The following is a 22,333-nucleotide window of genomic DNA, read 5'->3' as shown; positions in this document are numbered from 1 at the left end:
ACGTGTCACGTTTGATAAAATTTAATATTCGCATTTAAACAAATGAACCTTTTGAAATAATTACAATGTGGATTTGTAATTAGGCGTACGGTCAGAAATTCTATTACAAATTAGTGGGAAAATAATCTAAATACAAGTCCCCATTTTCAAAAATAGTTTGTTTAAAAAAACATATGTAGGTTTGCAATAGTAGCTTCCCCATAAATTTCTCGACTTTTATTTTGGTTTCAGTTGTTTTTTTATTGGCACCTAACACTCAAAGCCCAAATGAACTTGTCCAGTGAATATTACCTTACACTTGGAGCCCAAGCCCACTGTTTCTTGTTGGGCTTTCTTGGCGGCCGTTGTCCATAAAAGAAAAGAAAAATTAAAAGAAAAAGAAAAGGGAAATCGCCAATAGGCATGGAGTACGTGGAGGACCCAGACTCACACAGGTGATAGGTGGCTAAGGTGGATATGGCTAGTGGTGGGAACGCCACGTTTTTCAATTCTCCTATGCATAGTTGGTATGGTATGGTATGGTATATACGACACATACGTATAAAATACTTACATATATTATTTGGTAAATTTTATAAATACATACGTATACATATATAATACACACATTATATACGAATTGACTAACTAAGTGTTATGCATGTATAATCATAGTGTCTTACTATCATTGGCATACACACGTCTTGATAAGAAATCAACGGTTGGCATTTGGTAGGTGAGGGGTGGGTACGAGTTTCGTTCTTCCTTGGTGTTCACTCCTTACCCTATCATTGTCTTTGCATGATTTTTTCACCTCCCGCATCAATCATCACTACTAGACAAGACAACTAACATTCCCTTTCTTTCCAAATTTTCTTTCTTAAATATAAGTAGGAGTACAAAACTAAGTCTTGAAGCCCTTACAGAGCTAGGGGACTCACTATCGCGAAAGTAGTTAAAAACAGTTATTCATATACCGAAATGATAATTGGTTTGATGTTTATTATTCTCAATACCGGTGTAAAATAAATTGATAAAAAAGAAAATGGATTTTAACCCATCATACTCAAAGCTGGCCTAAAAGTCAAAGCAAACAAAAAACAGAATTGTCATATAGTTTTCTAATCGACGAGTAATAACACAACTTTAAAGCATCCAACACTGGCGCTACTAAAATAGAATTGTCTTTCGTTGTATGCAGAAGCATTTTCTGATCAAGACATTTTGACAAGTCTCAACATTTCTCCACCGACTCATTAAGTAATTTCACCTGGCATCATCCCCAGATTATTACCAGATGATCATTTTTTTTTTCTTCCACCATTGACAAATTCAGCTCAGTAATTAAAAATTATTCTCAATATTCAATCTCATCTCTTGTAGAAGAATTTCCTAAAACAGAAGTTGTTCTTCCAGCGTTATTAAGTTACTAATACTTTGTAACCCCAACGTAATTAGGAAACATTATCTATAAAACACGGAATTATCTTATGGAACCCTTTCCCCTGCAGCATTTATTTCTTTATTCAGATATATATAGCAGTAGGGTCAAGTGTGAAAACGGTTTGCGCATGCAAAGAATTCCAGTCAAGGCATATATCAAATTTCTACGCAATATTATTATTAGTACAAGGCTGTCCACATGCTTCCTCAAATCAAACTCCTCTCTCTCTCTCTCTCTCTCTTCCATTTGTTTTCGCTTAAGCAAATTGCTCCGAACATGACCTACTATGTCCATTCCCAAATATACCCCTCAAACAGTTTGCAATATTAAGCTTAAATTTTTTTTCCAAACGTGACTTAGACGGTTAGGTTTGTTGATCGGGATAGTGTGACTTTCTTTTTGCATAGAGTCTTAAGATATTTTTATTTTTAATTTTAAAAAAATTCTAATGATTAAGACAATTATTCGAGAAAGTGTTGGAGGGAATCACTCATTCCTAGCTCAAAGATGAAATTATTGACCGAATAAAAAAGATGGTCACGAGCCATTTACTCAGTCAACCAATACTGTAGTGTGGGTGCCCACAAATACTTGGTAAATTGAATTAGTATTGTGAAATCGGAATCGAAGGCTGGAAAGCATCTACAAAGCAAGAGTGATAGCCAAGCATTCTTCTCCTACCTTTATTTAAATCGAGTGTTGCTATATTATTATTTTACTTGCACTATCAACATTAAAAAAAAAAAGAAAAAAAGATTATTCTTTTGCTTCTTTGACTCTTGCAAAGTCGATCGACTAATGGAGATTTGAATTAATTAACCCTTACACATCATTGCAATTTGTAAGCCATTATATATAAATATAATTATTTATGTACTCAACCGTCTCGCCTCGTGCAATATTCAAAACATTTTAATATCCTAGTTACAATAATAAAGAAAAATAAATGTAGTAACATATTCAAAATCATCTCATAATTCTAACAAAAAATATAGGAAAATTCGAGTTATTCTTTTCACAAATTGACATTCATTTTTAAATATCAGTCGTTCATATGCGCATAAACGACTATTCTAAATCATAGACAATTAATCACCACTTGATACTAATGAAATCACAAAAAGGGTTATTAATCCACTCTAAATTAGGCACTAATGACGATTGTACTATTAGAGCTGATGTTGGCATCTTCTTTAATTTAATCAATTTGATCCCCAAAGAAAACAAAAAGAATTATGGACATCGCAGAGGTGGGGTCAATGGAAATAGAGAAGGGTACTTTCGTCATTCTGACAAATGATGGCTCATTGACAAACTACAAGTCCACACGAGGGAGGGCTATTAAAGAGAATTCACGAGGTGAAAGTAGTGCGCACGTCACTGGTGAGCGAGCCCCCACGCGTTTGTCGTGTCTCTTAACCGAGGCGAAGCTGAGGCAGACTCATTCTGTCTGCAAAATTTCTTCTCTGTTTCCATTTCCGCACCTTCACCGCTCTTTCTTCTTCGTCTTCTTCTCCCCTCATATTATTTTTATTTTCTTAGGAAGTAGCACAATCATATAAAACCCAGAACAAGTCAGCTACAGTTTCTTCTTCCCTCTTTGCAATGACTTGCTGATTGTTTACCAACAAAACCTTGTGTTCGTGAGACGTCGTGAAGAGACTAAAAAGAGAGTGCCTTTGGGCTTTGGAGTAGCAAATGGGAAACTGCTTAGATTCTTCAGCTAAAGTAGACACAGCACAGAGCTCCTTTGGTACTTTGGGTAACTTATAAATGATTTACTATGAAAATTACCTTATTTGTTCATATTTTCTGAATGAACTGGTCTTGTATTTTGATGGGTTATATTTTGTTGTTTCCTTGATGGGTATAGTTTGATGTTCTTCTGAGAGTCTTTTTTGGTTTACAGTAATGGAATTTTAGCGGGTTCGGTTGTTTTTCACTGGATAGAAAGTTGTGTTCGTCTTGGGTTCTGGGTAGCTCGGTTGAATAAGATCATTAGCATTTTTGGAGCAACTTCTGCTTGGTATTAAATGAAGTCTCTTTCTTTGTTTAGCTCCTGGTTTCATTTTTTCTGCGCATATTCGTAAATGGAAGATCTCTCTCTCTCTTGTTTTTAAATTTCTAATGAACTTTTTTTCCTCAATGAATCGTCCTTTTTTTCACAGTCATTTATAAGTTTTTAATCTTTATTTAGCCGTTCCTGTTTCAACCATAGGATATTTTTCCCGTTTAAGGAGAATATAGGAACACGTTGAAGACAGCCTTATAGAGTTTGTCATTATTTGGTAATGCTCAATGCACTTTTGGTAATCTCATTTAGGCTCATAATTGTTAATTTTTCTCAGTTTGCTTTTGTCTAAAAATGGGGTCAATCTATGAGAGTGAATTCTGGGTAGCTCGGTTGAATAAGATCATTAGCATTTTTGGAGCAACTTCTGCTTGGTATTAAATGAAGTCTCTTTCTTTGTTTAGCTCCTGGTTTCATTTTTTCTGCGCATATTCGTAAATGGAAGATCTCTCTCTCTCTTTTTTTTAAATTTCTAATGAACTTTTTTTCCTCAATGAATCGTCCTTTTTTTCACAGTCATTTATAAGTTTTTAATCTTTATTTAGCCGTTCCTGTTTCAACCATAGGATATTTTTCCCGTTTAAGGAGAATATAGGAACACGTTGAAGACAGCCTTATAGAGTTTGTCATTATTTGGTAATGCTCAATGCACTTTTGGTAATCTCATTTAGGCTCATAATTGTTAATTTTTCTCAGTTTGCTTTTGTCTAAAAATGGGGTCAATCTATGAGAGTGAATTTTGACAATTATTTGAATTCGTTACTATGATCATGTGAAGGTTTAGCTTTAATGGCACGCTAAACTCTCTAAAAGCAACGACTTTAGTAACATTCGGGGTCTGATGGGAAAATTATGGAGGTCCTTTATGCCAAAAGAAAGGTGTTTTTATGGTCCTCAAAAGATGCTTAATTTAAGGTGTTTTTGTGAGCCAGTCTAGCTTGTAGCCTTCTTTGAGATCACCTGATAACTTAAAACTCTGTACGTTGATCTACCAGTTTACATAGTTGTCCTCTTAGAATCCAATAAAATATTATACACTCTTAATGTTTTCAATTTTGAATTAATTTGCAACATACTATATACGACATTTATCGAGGAACGATCTAATTGGTGTAGGGCTACTTTTGTTTTTCACGACTTGATTGTTGATTACCAACTGCTTCTCCTGTCAGGATCAGGGGTTTCCAAAATTTCCAGCAAAACCAGCCCTTCCTCAGCTTCCCCCAGCTTGACCATCCCATCATCTGGTGAAAGGAGCAATGGTTCAAGTCTTCCTACCCCAAGAACTGAAGGTGAAATATTGTCGTCTCCAAATTTGAAAGCCTTCTCATTCAATGAGCTAAAGAATGCCACCAGAAACTTTCGCCCTGACAGTCTTCTCGGTGAAGGAGGATTTGGTTACGTTTTCAAAGGATGGATTAATGAACACACATTGACAGCTGCAAAACCAGGGTCCGGAATGGTTGTTGCTGTCAAGAAGCTCAAACCTGAAGGTTTCCAAGGCCACAAGGAGTGGTTGGTAGGTTTCTTCTATAACAATTTTCTGTATGTGTGTTGTGTATAAAATCTCATGTTTGGCTTATTTACTGATAGCCAATAAATTTCAGACAGAAGTAAATTATCTTGGCCAACTGTACCATCCAAATCTGGTTAAGCTAATCGGGTACTGCTTGGAGGGTGAGAACCGTCTTTTAGTGTATGAGTTCATGCCGAAAGGAAGCTTAGAGAATCATCTGTTTAGAAGTAAGTGATGTATTCCTCTGATGTTAATACTTTCCCCCCACCATCATCTCACAATTGTTTAAATTATCTTGAAGTTAAACTTTTTGCTCATTTTCTTTCAAGGGTTTAAATCTCAAACAAGGTTGCATTTGCAATTTTGAAGAAACTCCTTGGTTTGGGCTTGAAACCTATGTAATGTTGAACTTTTACATTTGTTTCACAGGAGGGCCGCAACCACTTTCATGGGCAACAAGAATGAAAGTGGCCATAGGTGCTGCCAGGGGCCTCAGTTTTCTTCATGAGGCCGAATCACAAGTCATATATCGGGACTTTAAGGCTTCCAATATCTTACTAGATTCAGTATGTTGAACAAAGAGGACACTAGTTCATCCCTTTAGCAGTTATGCCTAAATATCTTATGATTAAATTGGATAAATCACTGACATTATGGTGCATGGGGGGGTCCAGGAATTCAATGCGAAGCTTTCTGATTTTGGCTTAGCTAAGGCGGGCCCCACTGGTGACAGGACTCATGTATCTACTCAAGTCATGGGTACTCAAGGCTATGCAGCACCTGAATATGTTGCTACAGGTATGTTTAATGTCGATATTAAGTATTGTTGCTATTTCACCTTTGAACAAAGTTTGCATTGAGGCATCTTTTTATGGCCATTTCACCAAATTTCCCATAGTCCGGACTGGTCATCTCTAACACTTAGATTAGAGGAGTCACCTTGGTGCCAGTTGACTATAATAAGTGATCATTTGCAAACTTTCTGTTCAGGTGGAATTTACTCATCTATTGATTCAAAAGTCAAGAAAGAAAAAAGTTAAGCTTTTGAGTTGTATCTGGGAATAATTTATTGGTAGAAATTTGATTTATTCTTAATATTTGACATTAAGATTTCTTCAAGGTGGAACTTTTGTAAAAATGGGCTCTGCATTTATGTGCAAGCCATAGTTGTGGCGGAAACAATGCAAAGAATCTTGAGTACTTGGATTCACTGTGTTCACATCACATAGTAATGCTTCTTTACTTGGCTTACACCCATTTTCATTGTTTTAACAGGTAGATTGACTGCTAAAAGTGATGTGTATAGTTTTGGTGTTGTATTACTGGAACTATTGTCTGGACGGCGAGCTGTCGATAAAACAAAAGTTGGTGTCGAGCAGAATCTTGTAGACTGGACAAAACCATATTTGGGTGACAGAAGAAAACTATTTCGGATTATGGACACCAAGTTGGAGGGCCAATATCCCCAGAAAGCAGCCTTTACAGCTGCTACTCTTGCTTCACAATGCCTATGCGCAGAATCTAAACTTAGGCCAACAATGTCAGTGGTATTAGCTACGCTGGAACAACTTGAAGCCCCAAAAACTGCAGCCAGAAACTCTCAATCAGAACAGCAGACGCTTTCTGTTCCTCACCGGAAGTCACCAATGCGACAACACCATTCTCCTCTCAATATAACACCAAGTGCATCCCCATTGCTATCCCACCGGCAATCTCCACGTGTGCGTTGATGGAGAGTCTCCTTTATGTAAATTACTTATTTGACTCCATATTTTGTTTACGTAGCATCAAGTTTGGGCGTGTAATTTGACACAATTTTGAGTTATTCCGAGGTTACTTCCACCTGTAATTCCAGAAGCTGTGTAGCTATTTTGTAGTGGTAATCTGCTTGATGTTTGTAGTGTATAAAGTTAGCCATCTATCAGTATATATAATTTTGCCGGGTGACAGACATTCATTATCCCGTCACAACTGCTGGTGTCAAATTATCTTGTTGCCAATTTAATCCGTTCAAGTACACGCTATTCTCTCTCTCTCTCTCTCTCTCTCTCTCTCTCTCTCTCTCTCTCTCGTTACTTATAAAACATTTTATGCTTTGTAAAATATCGTTATACTTGCTGTAGTAGGGTTTGCTAAAGCATTGGTTCTTTGATGAAGGCTGGGCATGACAAATCCAGATTTTTTCTAGGCAAACATGCTGGTTCAACTTTTTTCCTTGTGTATGTGGATGGTCTCTTAATCACCGGAAATGGTGATGTTGAAAACTGAAACTAGCTTCTTGAAGCAGGTTCTTATAGAAAAATTCACTTTAATATTTCCTTGATGTTGAAATTATGAGATTGGATGACGGCTTATTTTCCCAATGAAAACTTGTTCATGAAAATTATCATGATACAAGAATGGCAGCTAGCGTTACCAATAGAGCATCACTTGCAGCTCAATGACCCAATTCTACTTCTTGTATATAATGCCTGCCATTACCATATGACCAAAAGCAATTCAAGCAAAAACTATTTCCTCTGTTTTCGTACACAATGTTGTAGCGTGACATTGTGGGATATAGCATTATCAAGGAAATCAGCTTACTATGCCTGACATCCATTTCGTCCAGGGAAAATGCTTCTGTAAGGAGGGCATGGGGTGAGCGTAGTAACATGGACTGAGACCCGATTGCTGCTGCTGCTGCTTCTGTTTTCTTGTAACTGCTCCAAATCACCCACAACTTCAGCCATTGTTGGTCTGCTCTTGGGGTCTGAATCAAGGCACCGGAGGATGAGCTCAGCAAACTTGTGAGCTTCTTCCACAGGGAAGTTATTTCCAAGTCTCTGGTCAATCACATGATGCAGCTTCTGCCTGTTGCTAAGATATGGTTCAGCCCACTTGGTTAGATCACCCGCCATCCCATCCGAGTATTTCTTCACGGCACAGGAGCCTGACAAAATCTCCAAAAGCACCACACCAAAGCTGTATACATCGGTTTTGAGTGTCACATGCCCTGCAAAAATGAAAAACACATTACCTTGTTTAGGACTATGAAATATCCGGCATGCATATACATACATACAACGGCTGTGTACAATGTCCTCGTAAAATAACTGGTCAAGCAACCAACACGTGAAGTACAAAATGTGAGAGATGCTGTATACAACGGTTGTACGTAAGGATTCTTATAATTAATTGCAGGCTCCTCTGCCCTCGTAGATTTTGGTGTCTGGTTGAGTACCTGTCCCTATGTATTCAGGTGCAATGTAGCCTTTGGTGCCAAGAATCCTTGTCATTACATGGTCCTGGCCATCTCGGGGTCCATATTTAGCAAGGCCAAAGTCTGAAAGCTTAGCATTCCAGTCCTGCAGTGTTGGTTAATAATCATCAGGTTGATATATAGCCACAAAAATAAGGTGAACAAAGCTTGGTGCCCTCATCAGAATCTACTTGTTATCTTATATGTCAAGAAACATGAGTGACAGAAACTCACATCATCCAACAGAACATTCGAAGCTTTTAGATCGCGATGAATGAAAGGCGTCTTATGAGTGTGAAGACAATTCAGAGCCTTGGCAGCCCCAAGTGCTACTTTGATTCTTCTGCTCCAATCTAGTTGTGTAGCATTTTCTGTTTATGCCAATCAACTCAACTTTAGCTCAATAACTTCCTTCTAAGCTTAACTCTAGGCTCTATATTTACATGCAGCCAACATAATATGTAAAAAAGAAAACACAGAACTTTCTTCTTCTCTCTCTATCTGAGTGCTGTACCTGTCATGAGTTGGGCCTCCAAGCTTCCTCCGCTCATATACTCATAGACCAACATTCTGTGCTCACCTTCGCAGCAGTACCCTATTAGCTTCACTATGTTCGGATGGCTTATTTTGCTCATAAATTTCCTCTCATTCTGCAGGCATAACATAAACCTCACACACAAGCAGACAGAGACGCAGAGAGAAACAGAGAGAGTTGAAAGAAATAACAACAGCTGACCTCCCATTGTTCATGGCCTTGTGCTCCAGTCTTCCTGAGCCTTTTGATAGCAATAGGAAATCCTTCACTTGGTTTTGCAGCGGAGTTCATGTTGCAATAACTGACATACCCTTTGTAGACATCTCCGAATCCGCCTTGTCCGATTAAGTTCTTACTGCTAAATTTGCGTGTGGCAGCTTTCAAGGAACTATAACAAAAGCAGTAAAGCTTGTAATCCCGGAACCCTCCTTCCTTCCCAGTCAGCGTCTCCAAAGTCCAATTTTTTGGACTTGGAGTGGCTGTATAACCATGCCTAGTATTTTTACCAATCTTTTTTGCACCTACATACACACAAATAGAAAGAAGAAAATAATTAGCAAAGGAAAAGAAATGACTTTAAAATAGATGCAATGAGTACCTATATCTGTGTTTGAACAGACGATTGAATTCCTTTCTTGAAGTGGTAATCTACGTCTTTCACGTATACTCCGCTTTTCTGTCACAAACCATTTTATATTCATTAGAGAAGCAGTAAACACAAACATTTTTTTCAACAAAAAATGCGACATTTGTTTTAAGTACCTTGACCTTGTAAGAAAGTTGGGGAAGCAGTTGGAGCTCTCTCTTCAACTGTTCCATTAATCTTCTTCTCGGGAAGAAAAACTTGTAACCCAATGTCCCCTTTACCAAATGACAGAGGAAAATATTTTCAAGTTAAAAACTCATGCCTAAAATATTCTGATCATAATGATCATAAGACGAATGCAAACAAACCAGTGGGAGGCCTTGGAATAATGGCAACTGGTGACTCTGGCTCTTGAATCTTTTTCCTCAAGCAATTTCCCATCACCCCAGTTGTTGATGACAATTGTGGTAGAAGAAGCAGAACCGAAAGACATTAATTAAGGTTGTGAGGAAAGAGATGGGAGAGTTTGGTTAATTATATTAATGAGGAACAAGGTGCAGTAGAATGATAAACACAATTATTATTAATTAAAACTAAATACAACCTAGTTAAAGATGATCTGGTGATGTGAGCTAGGTGGGTAAACTATGTGCGGGGATTGAAGTTATTTCGATGATTAAGGACAACGCAACACTGCTGCCGATTATTACAAGGTGATCAAGTGTCACAATTTGTCATTTGGAAATGTGCACATGGTTGCTCTATGTCTCTATCAAAACAGCTTAGATTGATGATTGATATTCATCTTGACTTGCTAATTAATATTATATTAGTGGTTGGATTGGATTAATAATTAAATGGTTAATACAGCTGGAAGAGGTGGTCTGGGCGCAGCTTCTCAACCTGAGGGTCAAGATGGTGGGTGTAAAGACAAAAACCCGACTCTTCTAATATTAGTAAAATCGGATGAAGATTATAGTACAGTCAACTCTAGTCAGCTTAACTTTTTTCATTTTCCCTTTTTTAATCAAATAAGCAAGGATTTTGTGCCCCGTGAGTTTGGGGTTTGTGAACCATTGAAGAAGTTAAAAACTTGTAAAGGACCTCCCTCATCTTTTTCCAAGGTTGGCTGATACCGATCTAGAGGGCTTAAGTTGTGAGGTTACTGATGATGAAGTTAAAAATAGTCTGTTTTCTCTTGGGGGGATTAAAAACTCCTGGACCTGATGGATTTCCTGCCCTCTTTGTATCAGAAATGTTGGGGGATTTGTTCTGCTGATATTATTGCTTTGGTGAAGGATTGTTTTTTAACTACTTCTCTTCCTGAGAATATCAATGAGACGTTGATAGCTTTGGTGCCTAAAGTTGAGAGACCTGTCTCTATGTCTCAGCTTCGCCCCATCAGTCTTTGCAACACCCTCTATAAATTGATTTCTAAGATTCTTGTTGCCCGACTTTGGCCTTGTATTACTAGTTTGGTCAGTCCTAATCAAGTGAGCTTTGTCCCAGGGAGACAAATTGTTGATAATATTGTTGTGGCTCAAGAAATGTTGCATAAGTTTAAAAGTTCTAAAGGGAGGAAGGGTTTCATTGCTTGGAAAATTGACTTATCCAAAGCTTATGATTGGTTAAATTGGGATTTCATTAGAGAAGTGCTTTGGGAGGTTGGGATTCATGGGAGAATTCTTGAGCTTTTAATGCAGTGTATTAATTCTGTGTGTTATAAGGTGATTCTCAATGGTGACTTAACTGATACTTTCTCTCCTAAATGTGGCATTCAGAAAGGGGACCCTCTTTTCCCTTATCTCTTTGTTCTGTGTATGGGAAAGCTTTCGCATATTATTCAGCAGGCTGTTCAAGACAAGGCTTGGAAGCTGGTGCAGATATGCCAAAGCGGTCCTTTTATCTCTCATCTCTTCTTTGCGGATGATTTGTTTCTCTTTGGAAAAGCTTCTATCAATCAGGCTATTATTATGAAGAAATGTTTAGATGATTTTTGTAGTCTCTCTGGTCAGAAGGTGAGTTTTGAGAAATATATGATCTATGTTTCTCCAAATACTTCTTCTGAGTTGGCTGAGGATATTGCAACTATATGTGGTTCCCCTCTCACTACTTGTCTTGGCAAGTATCTTGGTGTTCCTCTCAATCACCCATGCTATTCCTATTTATTCCATGCAATCAGCTAAACTGCCAGTTTCCATCTGTATGAAACTTGATCGTTAAATAGAAATTTTTTTATTGGGGCATTCTACTGATCAAGCAAAGGTTCACTTGGTTAATTGGGACACTGTCTGTAAGCCCAAATCTTCTAGCGGATTAGGTATTAAAAATTCTGCTTGGATGAATCAAGCTCTCCCCGGTTAGCGCTTACTGCAACGTGAGCAAGGTCTTTGGGCTCAAGTGTTTAATGCTAAGTATTTAAGGCGTGGTGATATCCTTGCGGCTAAAGATCTGCAGCTTCGGAGTAGCTCCAATGTTTAGAAGGGTATCTTATATGGTGCTCAAGTTCTTTCTGCAGGTGTTAAATGACGTGTGGGGTCTGGTGATGATATCTTGTTATGGACTGATAGATGGCTTAGTTGTGGTCCTTTACAGCAGTTTGCTTTGATTGATTTATCTGATGACATGCTTCAATTAAATGTTAGTGATTTTTTGGAGGATGGGGTTTGGGATTTCAATTGCATAATGGAATGCTTGCCTATAAATATTGTCAACTTGATCCTTAGTACTCATGTTGGCTATAATGGTAGTGAGGAGGATAAATGCATTTGGTAGCTTATCTCTAATGACCAATTTTCTGTAAAAACTGCCTATAACACCTTTTATCTGGATAAGGGTAGTGCTAATTGGAAATGGGACTTTATTTGGAAGCTTCATGTTCCGCCAAAGGTTAAGACCTTCCTCTGGCTGCTGTGTCATAAGAAGTTACTTATGAATGCTCAAAGACTGAAGAGAAAGCTCACTAATGTTGCTGGTTGTCCTAGATGTGACTGTCCTTTGGAATCTTGTGCTCATCTCTTTAAGGATTGTACTGCCTCTGTTGCGATTTGGAATAGACTTGGGTTTGGGAGAGTGGAAGCTGGTCAATTGATGGATGATTATGATGATTGGCTGCTGCATAACTTGAAATCTAAGAGGTTTGTTGTCCATGGCCTGCCCTGGTATTTGGTTTTTGCTATCTTCCTCTTGTTTATTTGGAAATGGAGATGTAAAGTGGTTTTTGATCAGAATTTTCTCTTGCCTGTTGAACCTCATTTGATGATTGATCAGTGTGCTTTGGAGTGGTTTTTAGCTTGTAATCCAATGGCTTTTCTCCCTGAGCGTAGTGTTGTTCATCTCCATTGGATGGCCCCTCTTCCTGGTGTTTGTAAAGTTAACACTGATGGTAGCAGAATTAATTCCTCTAGTCTTATTGGGGCTGGGGGTTTGTTAAGAGACTCTTGTGGGAGTTGGATCAAGGGTTTCTCTGTGAATATGGGCTATGGTTCCATCACTGAGGCTGAGTTATAGGGGATTTTTTGGGGGCTTAATATGGCTTGGGATGCTGGTTTTCGCACAGTGGAGATTGAGTGTGATGCTACCTCTGTTGTGGCTTTGTTAAAAAGTCCTATTGTATCAACACACCTTCTCTTTAGTATTATCAATTGCTGCAAAATAAAGATTCATGAGGATTGGTGCTGCTTAGTGAAGCACATTTTTCGTGAACAAAATTGTGTTGCTGATGCTCTCACTGCGAAGAGTTATGATTTTGCTCTGGTCTTCATGTGTTTCTGGAGGCCCCAGCTTTTCTTAGTGATATGTTAGCTGCAGATGTTCGAGGTGCTGTTAGACCTCGTTTAGTTTATGTTTAGTTTCTTTTTGGTTTGGGGCTTAGCCCTCCTCTGTACCCAAAAAAAAAAAAAAACTTGTAAAGGACATACAAATATCTGGTAGTTCATGTGTCGTATATTAGGAATATAAAGCGGTATGTTGTTTATGTGAAGAAAAGGTCGTTTGTAATTAATGATTTCAACCTATGTATATATATATATATATATATATATGGTGCTATTAAACGAACTCTAAAATTAACCGATTACACCATACTATCAAACTATTTATTGAATTACTAATTTAGCATAATATAAAATAACTAAAAAGGATATATTGAATTGTGAAACAAATGTAATTTTAATAAGTACACCATACTCACCATATTCAACCCTAATCAAACGTAAGCGAAAAACTCTAATTCCCAAAAACATATCTATAAGTCGTATTTCTGGATTTTTAGTAAATAATTTTCGTTTTTTAAAATAAATAATTTTAAAAAAATAAAGGAAAATGTGTATGAATTAACTCACCCAGGAACCCAGATGACAACACTAAGAACAGATAAAACCAATGCAACCCAAGCAAAAGGCAAACCCAGCAAGAAACTGTTGAAGAATACATAGAGTTCCACATGGGAAACTTAACAAAATAGAAAGTCCCATATAATAAATGGTTCTACTCCTAATAACATCGAGACTTTTTGTATAAAACCCCACACCTACTAAACATGGGTGTTTCTACAAGGGCAGGCTAGGCAACTGCCAGCCCAAAGAAAACTTCCTATGACTAAACATAGTTCTTTGGTCTGTGCAGAGTAGAGAAGAGCACCGCATAGGAGTATATATATAGTGAACATGCGTCTGGGTTGGAACTTGGACCGTGTTATGGTTTTGTGTGGTCTAACAATGCATCGCAAGAACTTGAGAATTGAGGGCCAAGCTAGCAATACACTTGCAAGCATTGGCAGACCTGTGTAGGCGCAAAGAGGTGCACTTGTACCTCCGGTAGCCGGAAAACTCCATAGAAGTTGCTGAAGTTGCACCTCTGCTCATGCACGGAAGCTGTTTGATGAAATGTGCAAGTGAAGCTGATGTAGAACAGCCCGTAGGTTTAGAGTAAACAGCCCGTAAGTTTAGAGTAAACGCTTGAGCAATAGAACAGAGAAGAAATAAGGGATCGAGGAGAAGAATTAGAGATCGAAAAGACGAAGGGAAAGGGAAGGAATCAGAGAGTTTAAAGTAAGAAAATTTATCATTAATCAAGTCTGCCTTAAAAGATTACAAACAACTCTATTTATAGAGGCAAAACCCTTTTTAGTCTAGGAAAAGGAAAAGTAAACTTTAAGAAATAGGAAAGCAAATTAACTAATAAGAGATCCTTTAACAAGAAGGAATCTTTAAGAATTAGAAAAACTAATAATAGGAAAACTAATAAGAGGAAAACTAATCCAACTAGAAGTAGGAAAACTAATAATAGGCATTCTGCATCAGAAGCGCTGCTGTGATTTGTCCTCCACAAGGCTGCAAGGAGCTTCTGGTGAACCACTTCTTCGAACTAAGAGATAATTCATCGAGTTGATTTGTCATATATCCTGTACGACTTCAGGGAAGTGGCTTTGACTTCAATCTACCAAAAAGTTTTTGTTTTTCTTTTTTTTCTTTTTTTCTTCCTGTTTTTTCGAGGGCGGGGGAAGAGGCGGGGTTCTACATAGATGGATAGGATATGATTTTATGTTTAGTTTGAACGAAGAGATTTTTTCTAAAACAAAAAAAAAACAGGTCTTGCCTTGTTTATTATGGGATTGAACTCGAAAACTCCTCGAACAAAATGAAGACCTTGAGGTTGCATTGATTTTGTTCCAATTGTTGTCATGGCTTCCTTTAAATCAATAAAAATAGAAAAAATAGTAAAAGGGAAAATAGTCCAATCCAGGCAGAGAGGCAATTGTATTTTGGTTGATAACTTGCTCATGGAATTTAAACATTAGTATTATTTAAATTATAAGGATATTTAGTTGTCCTTTTTTTTTTTTTTTTGAGCTTTTAGCTTTTAAGAATTGCACCTCTGCTGAAAAATTCCTAGGTCTGCCGCTGCTTGCAAGAGCCATTGGTGATTGGTTTTGAGGCAGAATAAGAAATTATAGTAAGCCCTAAAACTAGACAAAATATAAAAATTAAGAAATGAAAATAAAGTGATGGATTAAGGAAGGTGTAGTTCGATTTTTTGGTCTCGTACGATATCAAGTGCATCTATATATGGACTTGATATGTACTTATGCCATTGTTTATTCAATCATATATTGTAATTTATAAATTAGTCTGTGTAACCACATATACATATATAAATACTGAGGATAAAATACAGCGCCCAAGTTGTAAGTTTGTTTGTTTTTTCTGACGAAAGTTGTAAGTTTGTTTGTAACTAGTAATTGAAGAAGTAAAATACTGCAGAGAAGAAAATTATAATATTTGTACGTGCTCGCTCTTCGTGGATTGGCTCTAGTCATCCTCTCCCAACTCCCAAGTATATTTCTCAGGCGTCCTATGAACACAGGAAAACAAAAAGTATATGTATGCTTCATTTCTTTATTGGGCTACTAATTAGAAGATCAATTATGCAAAACTGCATGTGTAGGGAAGGGGTGCTGTGGAAAAGAAAATCCTGTTTTCGAATAAGAGAAATAAAGTGTGTTAATTATAGTAAATGATATGTAGCTGTATTTGAATATGCAAGAAGGCTAGCTAATTATAATCAACTCAAACCCCCATGCACCAGTCAATTACATACGTCCTGCATGTGGTAACCAACCTGCTAGGCTGCTTCTCATGTAGCACTTAGAGTCTTGAGATATCATCAAATGACACCCGGAGTTCCCCCAAACACTTCAGTAGAGACTGTAAGTATAACTTATCCCTTAATTAGTTTAATTAAGAGAGTTAGACATCCTAATGAAGTGTTCGAGGAAACTCTAGGGGACACCTGATGCCAGATGTACTATTAGCTTACGACTAGCTAGTTTTGATTGCTTGGGAATTATGAAGCCAGATATGAATGCTAGCTATCTATTTATAGTAGTGCGCATGCATCTAGCTTACTTTGCGTTTGGTCACCACATGATATGTGTGCCTCTGAAATATCTTTAAGCAGAGACTAAAGACGACGACACAACAGAACTAGCTAGTACTAGGTCGGCAGTGAACCTAGACACAAGTGTGGGTTAGATTGAATAGAAGGTAAGTAATTTGGGAAAGAATCTTGAGGCCGTGGTGGTGAGAGGCCACATACGCCATTCTGCCTTTTTTGATAGATAGAGATACTTTAGCTAGCTGTGTCTATCTACTTGTCCAGCCTTTCCTTTTCACAGATATCTCTACCAAAATCTTGTACATATATACTGAGCGCATGTGATCATCACACAAAAGTGCTTGTTTATTAGAAAACCAGGTAAGCACCGGAAAGTTTCTCCAAGTTGAGCAATAGCATCAACAAGATAACCACCTGGCCCGTGCCGATTCGTTCAACTCTCCATCCATAGAATCTTGGCTTAATCTGATAAGCACAGCACAAAATTAAGCTAAGATGTTTGTTAACTACTTTCCTTTAGAGTTGTCTTTAAGCTAACTAGCTAAGTATAATGTGACTTAGGGCTCCAATGCAAGCTAAGTATAATTTTGAAAATGTAAGACCTTAAATATAGGAATGAAAGTGATTGAAGAGGATGTGTACTGAAAGTAGAAAAGTTGTGTCCATGGGGAGAACTTGTGACCACTCACTTCAACAATATTCCCACCCTCTCATGTTCCCCACAATTCTGACCAGGTTCATCATCAATTTAGGTAATTGGGCAACCATAAAAGGTCTGAGGATATCATGTCTCTAATCTAATGGTTCTCCTACGTAGTACGTAGAACATACGAGAAGGGCTAGCAAGGCCTTCTTAATTCGGATATTATGAATGAGCAGTAGGCTAGCTAGCTACCATAAATATTGTAGGTAGCTGCCCTAAACAAGAACACCACAACAACAGAAAGAAATCAGAAGAGATCGTCAGTTGTTCCTGGAGTTCCCTTGAACACTTCATTGGGAAAATTATAAGGGTAGTTCATATGTACCCTAATTTATCCTACTGAAGTGTTTGGGGGAACTCTGGGTTGTGAAGGTAAAGAGTCCCACATTGGAAAGTTGAGAAACATAGCAATGGCTTATAAGGAGTTGGGTTACTCCCCCTATTGCCAATTGGTTTTGGGGTGGAAGAAACATAGCAATGGCTTATAAGGAGTTGAGTTACTCCCCCCATTGCCAATTGGTTTTGGGGTGGAACCTCAACTTCCTTCATGGTATCAGAGCGGGTTGCCCACGTGTGAAAGCCCAACGGCCACACGTGCTCCACGTCATCCAAAATGTGTTGTCCACGTGTTAGGCTTAAAAATTCGCCACACGTGCGGGGGCGTGTGAGAATGTAAAGGTAAAGAGTCCCACATTGGAAAGTTGAAAAACATAGCAATGGCTTATAAGGAGTTGGGTTACTCCCCCCATTGCCAATTGATTTTGGGGTGGAACCTCAACTTCCTTCATGGATATCATCTGACACGGATCAACCAGATCGATGCTAGAAAAATATATGTAATCTTCTGATCAGCCTAATCATATGTTGCATATGATATAAAACGATCCTTATATAACTACGTACATTACTTCTCTTGCACATTGTTGAATTGGGATTAAGTTGAAGTTTTCGTCCACTGAGCTCCCCTTCCGCTGCAATTCAGTATAGTTTTTCTCCTCATAACTTTTTTGGGTTGATTTCTTAATGTGCATATACATATATAATGCAGATTGATGAATTACACTATGCTGCTGGGCTACTTCAGCCCTATTTTCTTAATGAGGCTCTGCAAAGTTTCTGGAGATAAACTTTTACTGCAGCTTTGTGTTTGTATTTCATCTCGTTTAAACCTTGGTTTGATAAGATTGAAGCAACAACAGAAGAAGCATAATTTCTTATCGCCGCCTTACCACCGAACTAAAGGAAGAGACCTGAAGTTCGGTGATAATTGATTTATGGTGAATTAATGGCTTATAAATTTTAAATTCCATTCAATTCCTAATTGTTTATTGTGGAATTGTGGATCGGTTTCAATTTTGAGTTGATAAGAAATTGGTCCAGCTACTTTGTAAGAATCATTATACTGCTTTCTGTAAAAAATTTCAACTTCTTAGTTCAATAAAATTTGGAATGTTTCAAACTTAGTCATCAGGTACTGAAAGCAGAAGAAAAACGATAATAGAAAACCTTTGAGCAAGAGAAAACCTAAGCATCCTCAACCGCCAACCCCCTTTTGGGGTGGGTTCCTTCCCTTCCCCTTCTCTCTCCACCCCTCCCCTCTCTCTACTCCTCCCATTCCCTTGCTTTCCCCTTTGGTCTGTTGTTGTTGTTTTGCCATTTTGGCTAGTTTGTTTTAGGCTTGGTTGTTTTGTTTGTCTTCTTTTTACAGATTTGGAGCTCTTACTTTAGATATACTTTAGATCTCTGTGGTTTGTTTCAACTTGTGATTTGGAGATAGACAAAGTGACTGAGCGGTTTTATTTGTGTTTGAACTTGCTTGAGTTGTAATAATTGCATCATCCCTTTGTGAGTTTGATGCTTGTTTGTAGTCTACTCTCTACTTGTGAGAGTGTAAAGGTTGTAGTTGTAGATTTACTTTGGTGTGTGGTTTTTCAGGCTACTGGCTTTTATGATAAAATTTATTTAGTCATGTGTGGCCATATTTGGACTAACCCTTTGTGGTTACCGTGCTTCCATATTTGTAACAATCCTTTGTGATTATGTATATTTGCAGTAGATCTTGTGGTTGACAGCCTTTATGCATAAATTATGAATGCAACATAGCCTTTATCTTAAAAAAAAAAAAAGAAAAAAGAAAAGAAAAGAAACTAGAGACATATATACTTATATTGTGTTCTAATGATTGACTCGAATTGTTCAATTCAACAACATATCAGTGAATGGATTTATGGTGGTAAAATTTTCAAGCGTACGATTCTTATTTCAATTGGTGTACCTAATAAATGATAAAACAAGCTACAAACAATGCACACAAACTGAGACTTGAGAGAGAAATCATATATAGGTGGACTTGAACCACACATACAGGTTTACGAAGAATAATTATATATCTTGAACCAGAGACCTTAAAATTCTCTTAAATTTGAACAGATTTTCCCATTATTAGAACTAGCCTCTCCGCATGCGACATGTTTTTTTTAAAAAAAAAAATTAAAAAAAAATTAAAAAATTATTTTAGAATTAAAAAATAATAATGGGTAGTGGTGTTCCATGAAAATAGGATTTATTTTCTGATTTTTCTTGTAATTTTTTTAATATGGAAAAGTGTGAATTTACCATATTATCCTCATTTAATTAATAGTTTCAATTCTTAATATTTGCATTAACCAATGACATTTTCTGGTATTTTGAATGTTTTACCATTATCTGCCTTTCACTTTATATATATAGATTAACAAGTGGCCAAAAAAAAAGGGTGGATTCTAGCATGAAATTTATACAAAAATCCTTAGAGAGCTTGTTTGGAGAAAATAAAACCCTCAACTAGCCCCTTGTCATATTCTAATTGATTATTAATGTGTTACAATTTTATCACTTGAAAGTACAACATGAAGTTTTTCTAAAGTATTGGACTTAAAGGGCTTTTTTATAAATGTAATGTTAGAATGAGCCTATTTGTACAAATATTTTTTATTTTTCCCATTAGCTAAATCTTTAAATCAAAATTCAAACTCTTTTCTTCTTCATAATATTGAAAAGAAAATTATTAATTTTTTTAAGCGGAAGATGCCTATGTTCTGTATGACACACATCTTTATATTGGAGGAAGAATAATACAAATTAATTATTTGTGCTTAACCTAATTAGTTACTTTCTCTTAAGAAATTAAGGCGGTTTCCCATTACCAAAAGGAAAGAAAAGGAAACGTTTCGATCAAGCAACTCGAGTCTTAGTAGGCCAATCCCCAACGAATAAGGAAACCCACCGCCCTGTATATATATCTGTTAGTCCTCTCACTCCACAATACACTTCTTCAAACAACCAAAGCAATTCTCAAACTCTAGTTTCCAGCCGCGACTAATTTCCATGGAAGACTTCCTTGCCAATTCCATCCATCACAAGCGTATACGCTTCAGCTTCAGCTTCAACGACATTACCGCAGAACTAAACAACCCTAATCGTGTTCATAACCGGAACCGTTCATCAGTGGAGCCGGTTAAGTTTCATGTCAAGATTGTGCACGATACCCATTACAAATACGTCAACCGTTCCTTGAACCGTACTGAAACCACCATCAGAGAATATGTGGAAAGAAAGGAAAGAAAATGCCAATTCGACATGGACAAGTTAAAGAATTTCCGCGAGGCGCATGGGATTCTTTCTATCATGCTGGCGCTAGTTGGAATCAGTAGAGATAATGCATCCAACAAATATATGGTGGATAAGATTATGGTGCAGGGTCTCATACTCGGCAATAAGCTTAGCAGCATGGGTCGTAAGGTGTTGGGGTTGTGCGTATATATGAGAACAGAGCAAGTCAAGAGTCGCTGTGAGTCGTGTACGCAATTACTGGAGATAGTAATGAGTAGTAGTAATAATGAGGGCATGGTGCCGGCGAGTGATTCAGCGATCAAGACGGTACTAAAGAGGGTTCGATTGGGTCCAGATGACAAAGAAGCATCATGTTGTGAGGAGGATGGTCGAGAGAGAAAGAGAAGGAAAGTTTGTGTAAGTGAAAGTGATAGTTGCACTGTTTGCATGGAAGAGTTTAATGGAGGATCAGAAGTAGCTTGCATGCCTTGCTCACATGTGTTTCATGACAAGTGCATAAGGACATGGCTCAGACAAAGTCACTACTGCCCGGTTTGCCGATTTGAAGTGCCTACTGCTGATTGAGGAAAATCTTGCTTAATTTGGATGTACTCTAAAGTTCATCATTCTAAGATCTTCTTGGATGAAAGTATATTGTAATTGAAATATTACATATTAATAAATAAAAATTTGTCAATTGTTTTGTTGATTTCTGTGTTATTTACATTTGATAATATGCATTTCTTTTCATTTATAATATGACTTTCTATCTAAACTGAAACGATAATTAAAGAATAAATACAATAGGGATAAATACATGAGAAAATTCAATTAGGATTAGATCACCATCAGTATTTGAAAATCTCTGATATTCACTACAGATGGGTCCCACGAGATAGTAAAAGTTTGGAATATATAATTTCCAAACTTTCCAAGCCCTCTTTCCAAAGATTCTTCTATGTTTGTCCTTATTGGCTTATTTACCAAAAATTGTGCTTACATATACCAAAATTTGTAACTTTATTTCCAAGTAAATTTTACCAATTAATTAGTTGGAAAATTAATCAGAACTTGAGATATATTTTCCCAAAAGAAGTCGGAAACCAAAAGGTAAGAAACTTCCCACCGAAGAAACCCAAGTCTTGACTGGGTTCTTTAACAGTTTCTTAATCCTACACCAACATGGAAACAACCCACCTCTACAATATAAAATCTAAAACCTTGCCCATAATTACTAGGCAGCTACGAACCTCTGCTTCTTTCAGTCATGGAAGTCGAAGATTTTGAAGTCCATCACGAGAAGGATAGCTTGGACTTCTACGTGCTACTCCTTGCCCCACACTTACTAGGCAGCTACGAACCTTCATCGCCGGCTCAGTTTCTTGTCAAGTTTGACTACCAAGTCAACCACATATACTACGATATTCGTTCATCAGATGATATTGGAACTCGTCGTGAAACCCTCGTCGACCAATTTCAAGAAAAAGATGAAAAAACAATTGAATTTGAGAAGCCTGTGTTGAGGAAGTGCGGCGAGTCGTACGAGTTTCTTTCTCAGGTGTTGTCGTCCTTTGGAATTGCAAGTTCAGATGAGAATGCTAGGTTGCATGATCAAATAGTGGATGGGATTATAAAGTGGGGTCGCGAAATTCGACGGGAAATTTTTTCCGACGAGCGTCCAGAGGTATGGGGGTTGTATGTTCATATTGGAAAAGACCATGCCATGTATAGGTGTGAGGAGTGTTTGAAGGGTAAGGTTAGGAGGAAATC

General features: G+C 37.4%; 3 protein-coding genes across 4 annotated transcripts; 2 read left to right on the top strand and 1 right to left on the bottom strand.

Annotated features, from left to right (window-relative positions):
* On the top strand, positions 2,798-7,025 carry LOC18793466 (probable serine/threonine-protein kinase PBL3). 2 transcript variants are annotated; one of them, XM_020567679.1, is made up of 6 exons: positions 2,798-3,176; positions 4,667-5,013; positions 5,102-5,237; positions 5,440-5,576; positions 5,685-5,808; positions 6,286-7,025. In XM_020567679.1, the coding sequence occupies exons 1-6, from the start codon at positions 3,122-3,124 to the stop codon at positions 6,738-6,740; spliced, it is 1,254 nt and encodes a 417-aa protein (XP_020423268.1). In that variant the 5' UTR covers positions 2,798-3,121; the 3' UTR covers positions 6,741-7,025. The 2 variants fall into 2 exon arrangements, with proteins under 2 accessions (XP_020423268.1, XP_007222585.1); XM_007222523.2 differs by having other exon boundaries at positions 2,824-3,185.
* LOC18793776 (probable serine/threonine-protein kinase PBL18) lies at positions 7,334-9,813 on the bottom strand. Its single transcript, XM_020555096.1, has 8 exons — positions 9,741-9,813; positions 9,549-9,647; positions 9,385-9,462; positions 8,988-9,307; positions 8,766-8,901; positions 8,486-8,622; positions 8,234-8,357; positions 7,334-8,005 (listed from the first exon to the last, which is right to left on the bottom strand). Exons 1-8 carry the CDS (start codon positions 9,811-9,813, stop codon positions 7,596-7,598), a joined length of 1,377 nt encoding a protein of 458 aa, XP_020410685.1. The 3' UTR covers positions 7,334-7,595.
* LOC18790587 (NEP1-interacting protein 2) lies at positions 20,339-21,148 on the top strand. The gene has a single exon (XM_007227016.2). The coding sequence runs from the start codon at positions 20,339-20,341 to the stop codon at positions 21,146-21,148; it is 810 nt and encodes a 269-aa protein (XP_007227078.2).

Source organism: Prunus persica, chromosome G1 (genome assembly GCF_000346465.2).
Source record: "Prunus persica cultivar Lovell chromosome G1, Prunus_persica_NCBIv2, whole genome shotgun sequence".
Lineage (NCBI taxonomy): Eukaryota > Viridiplantae > Streptophyta > Magnoliopsida > Rosales > Rosaceae > Prunus > Prunus persica.
This window is presented reverse-complemented; position numbering and strand designations above follow the sequence as displayed.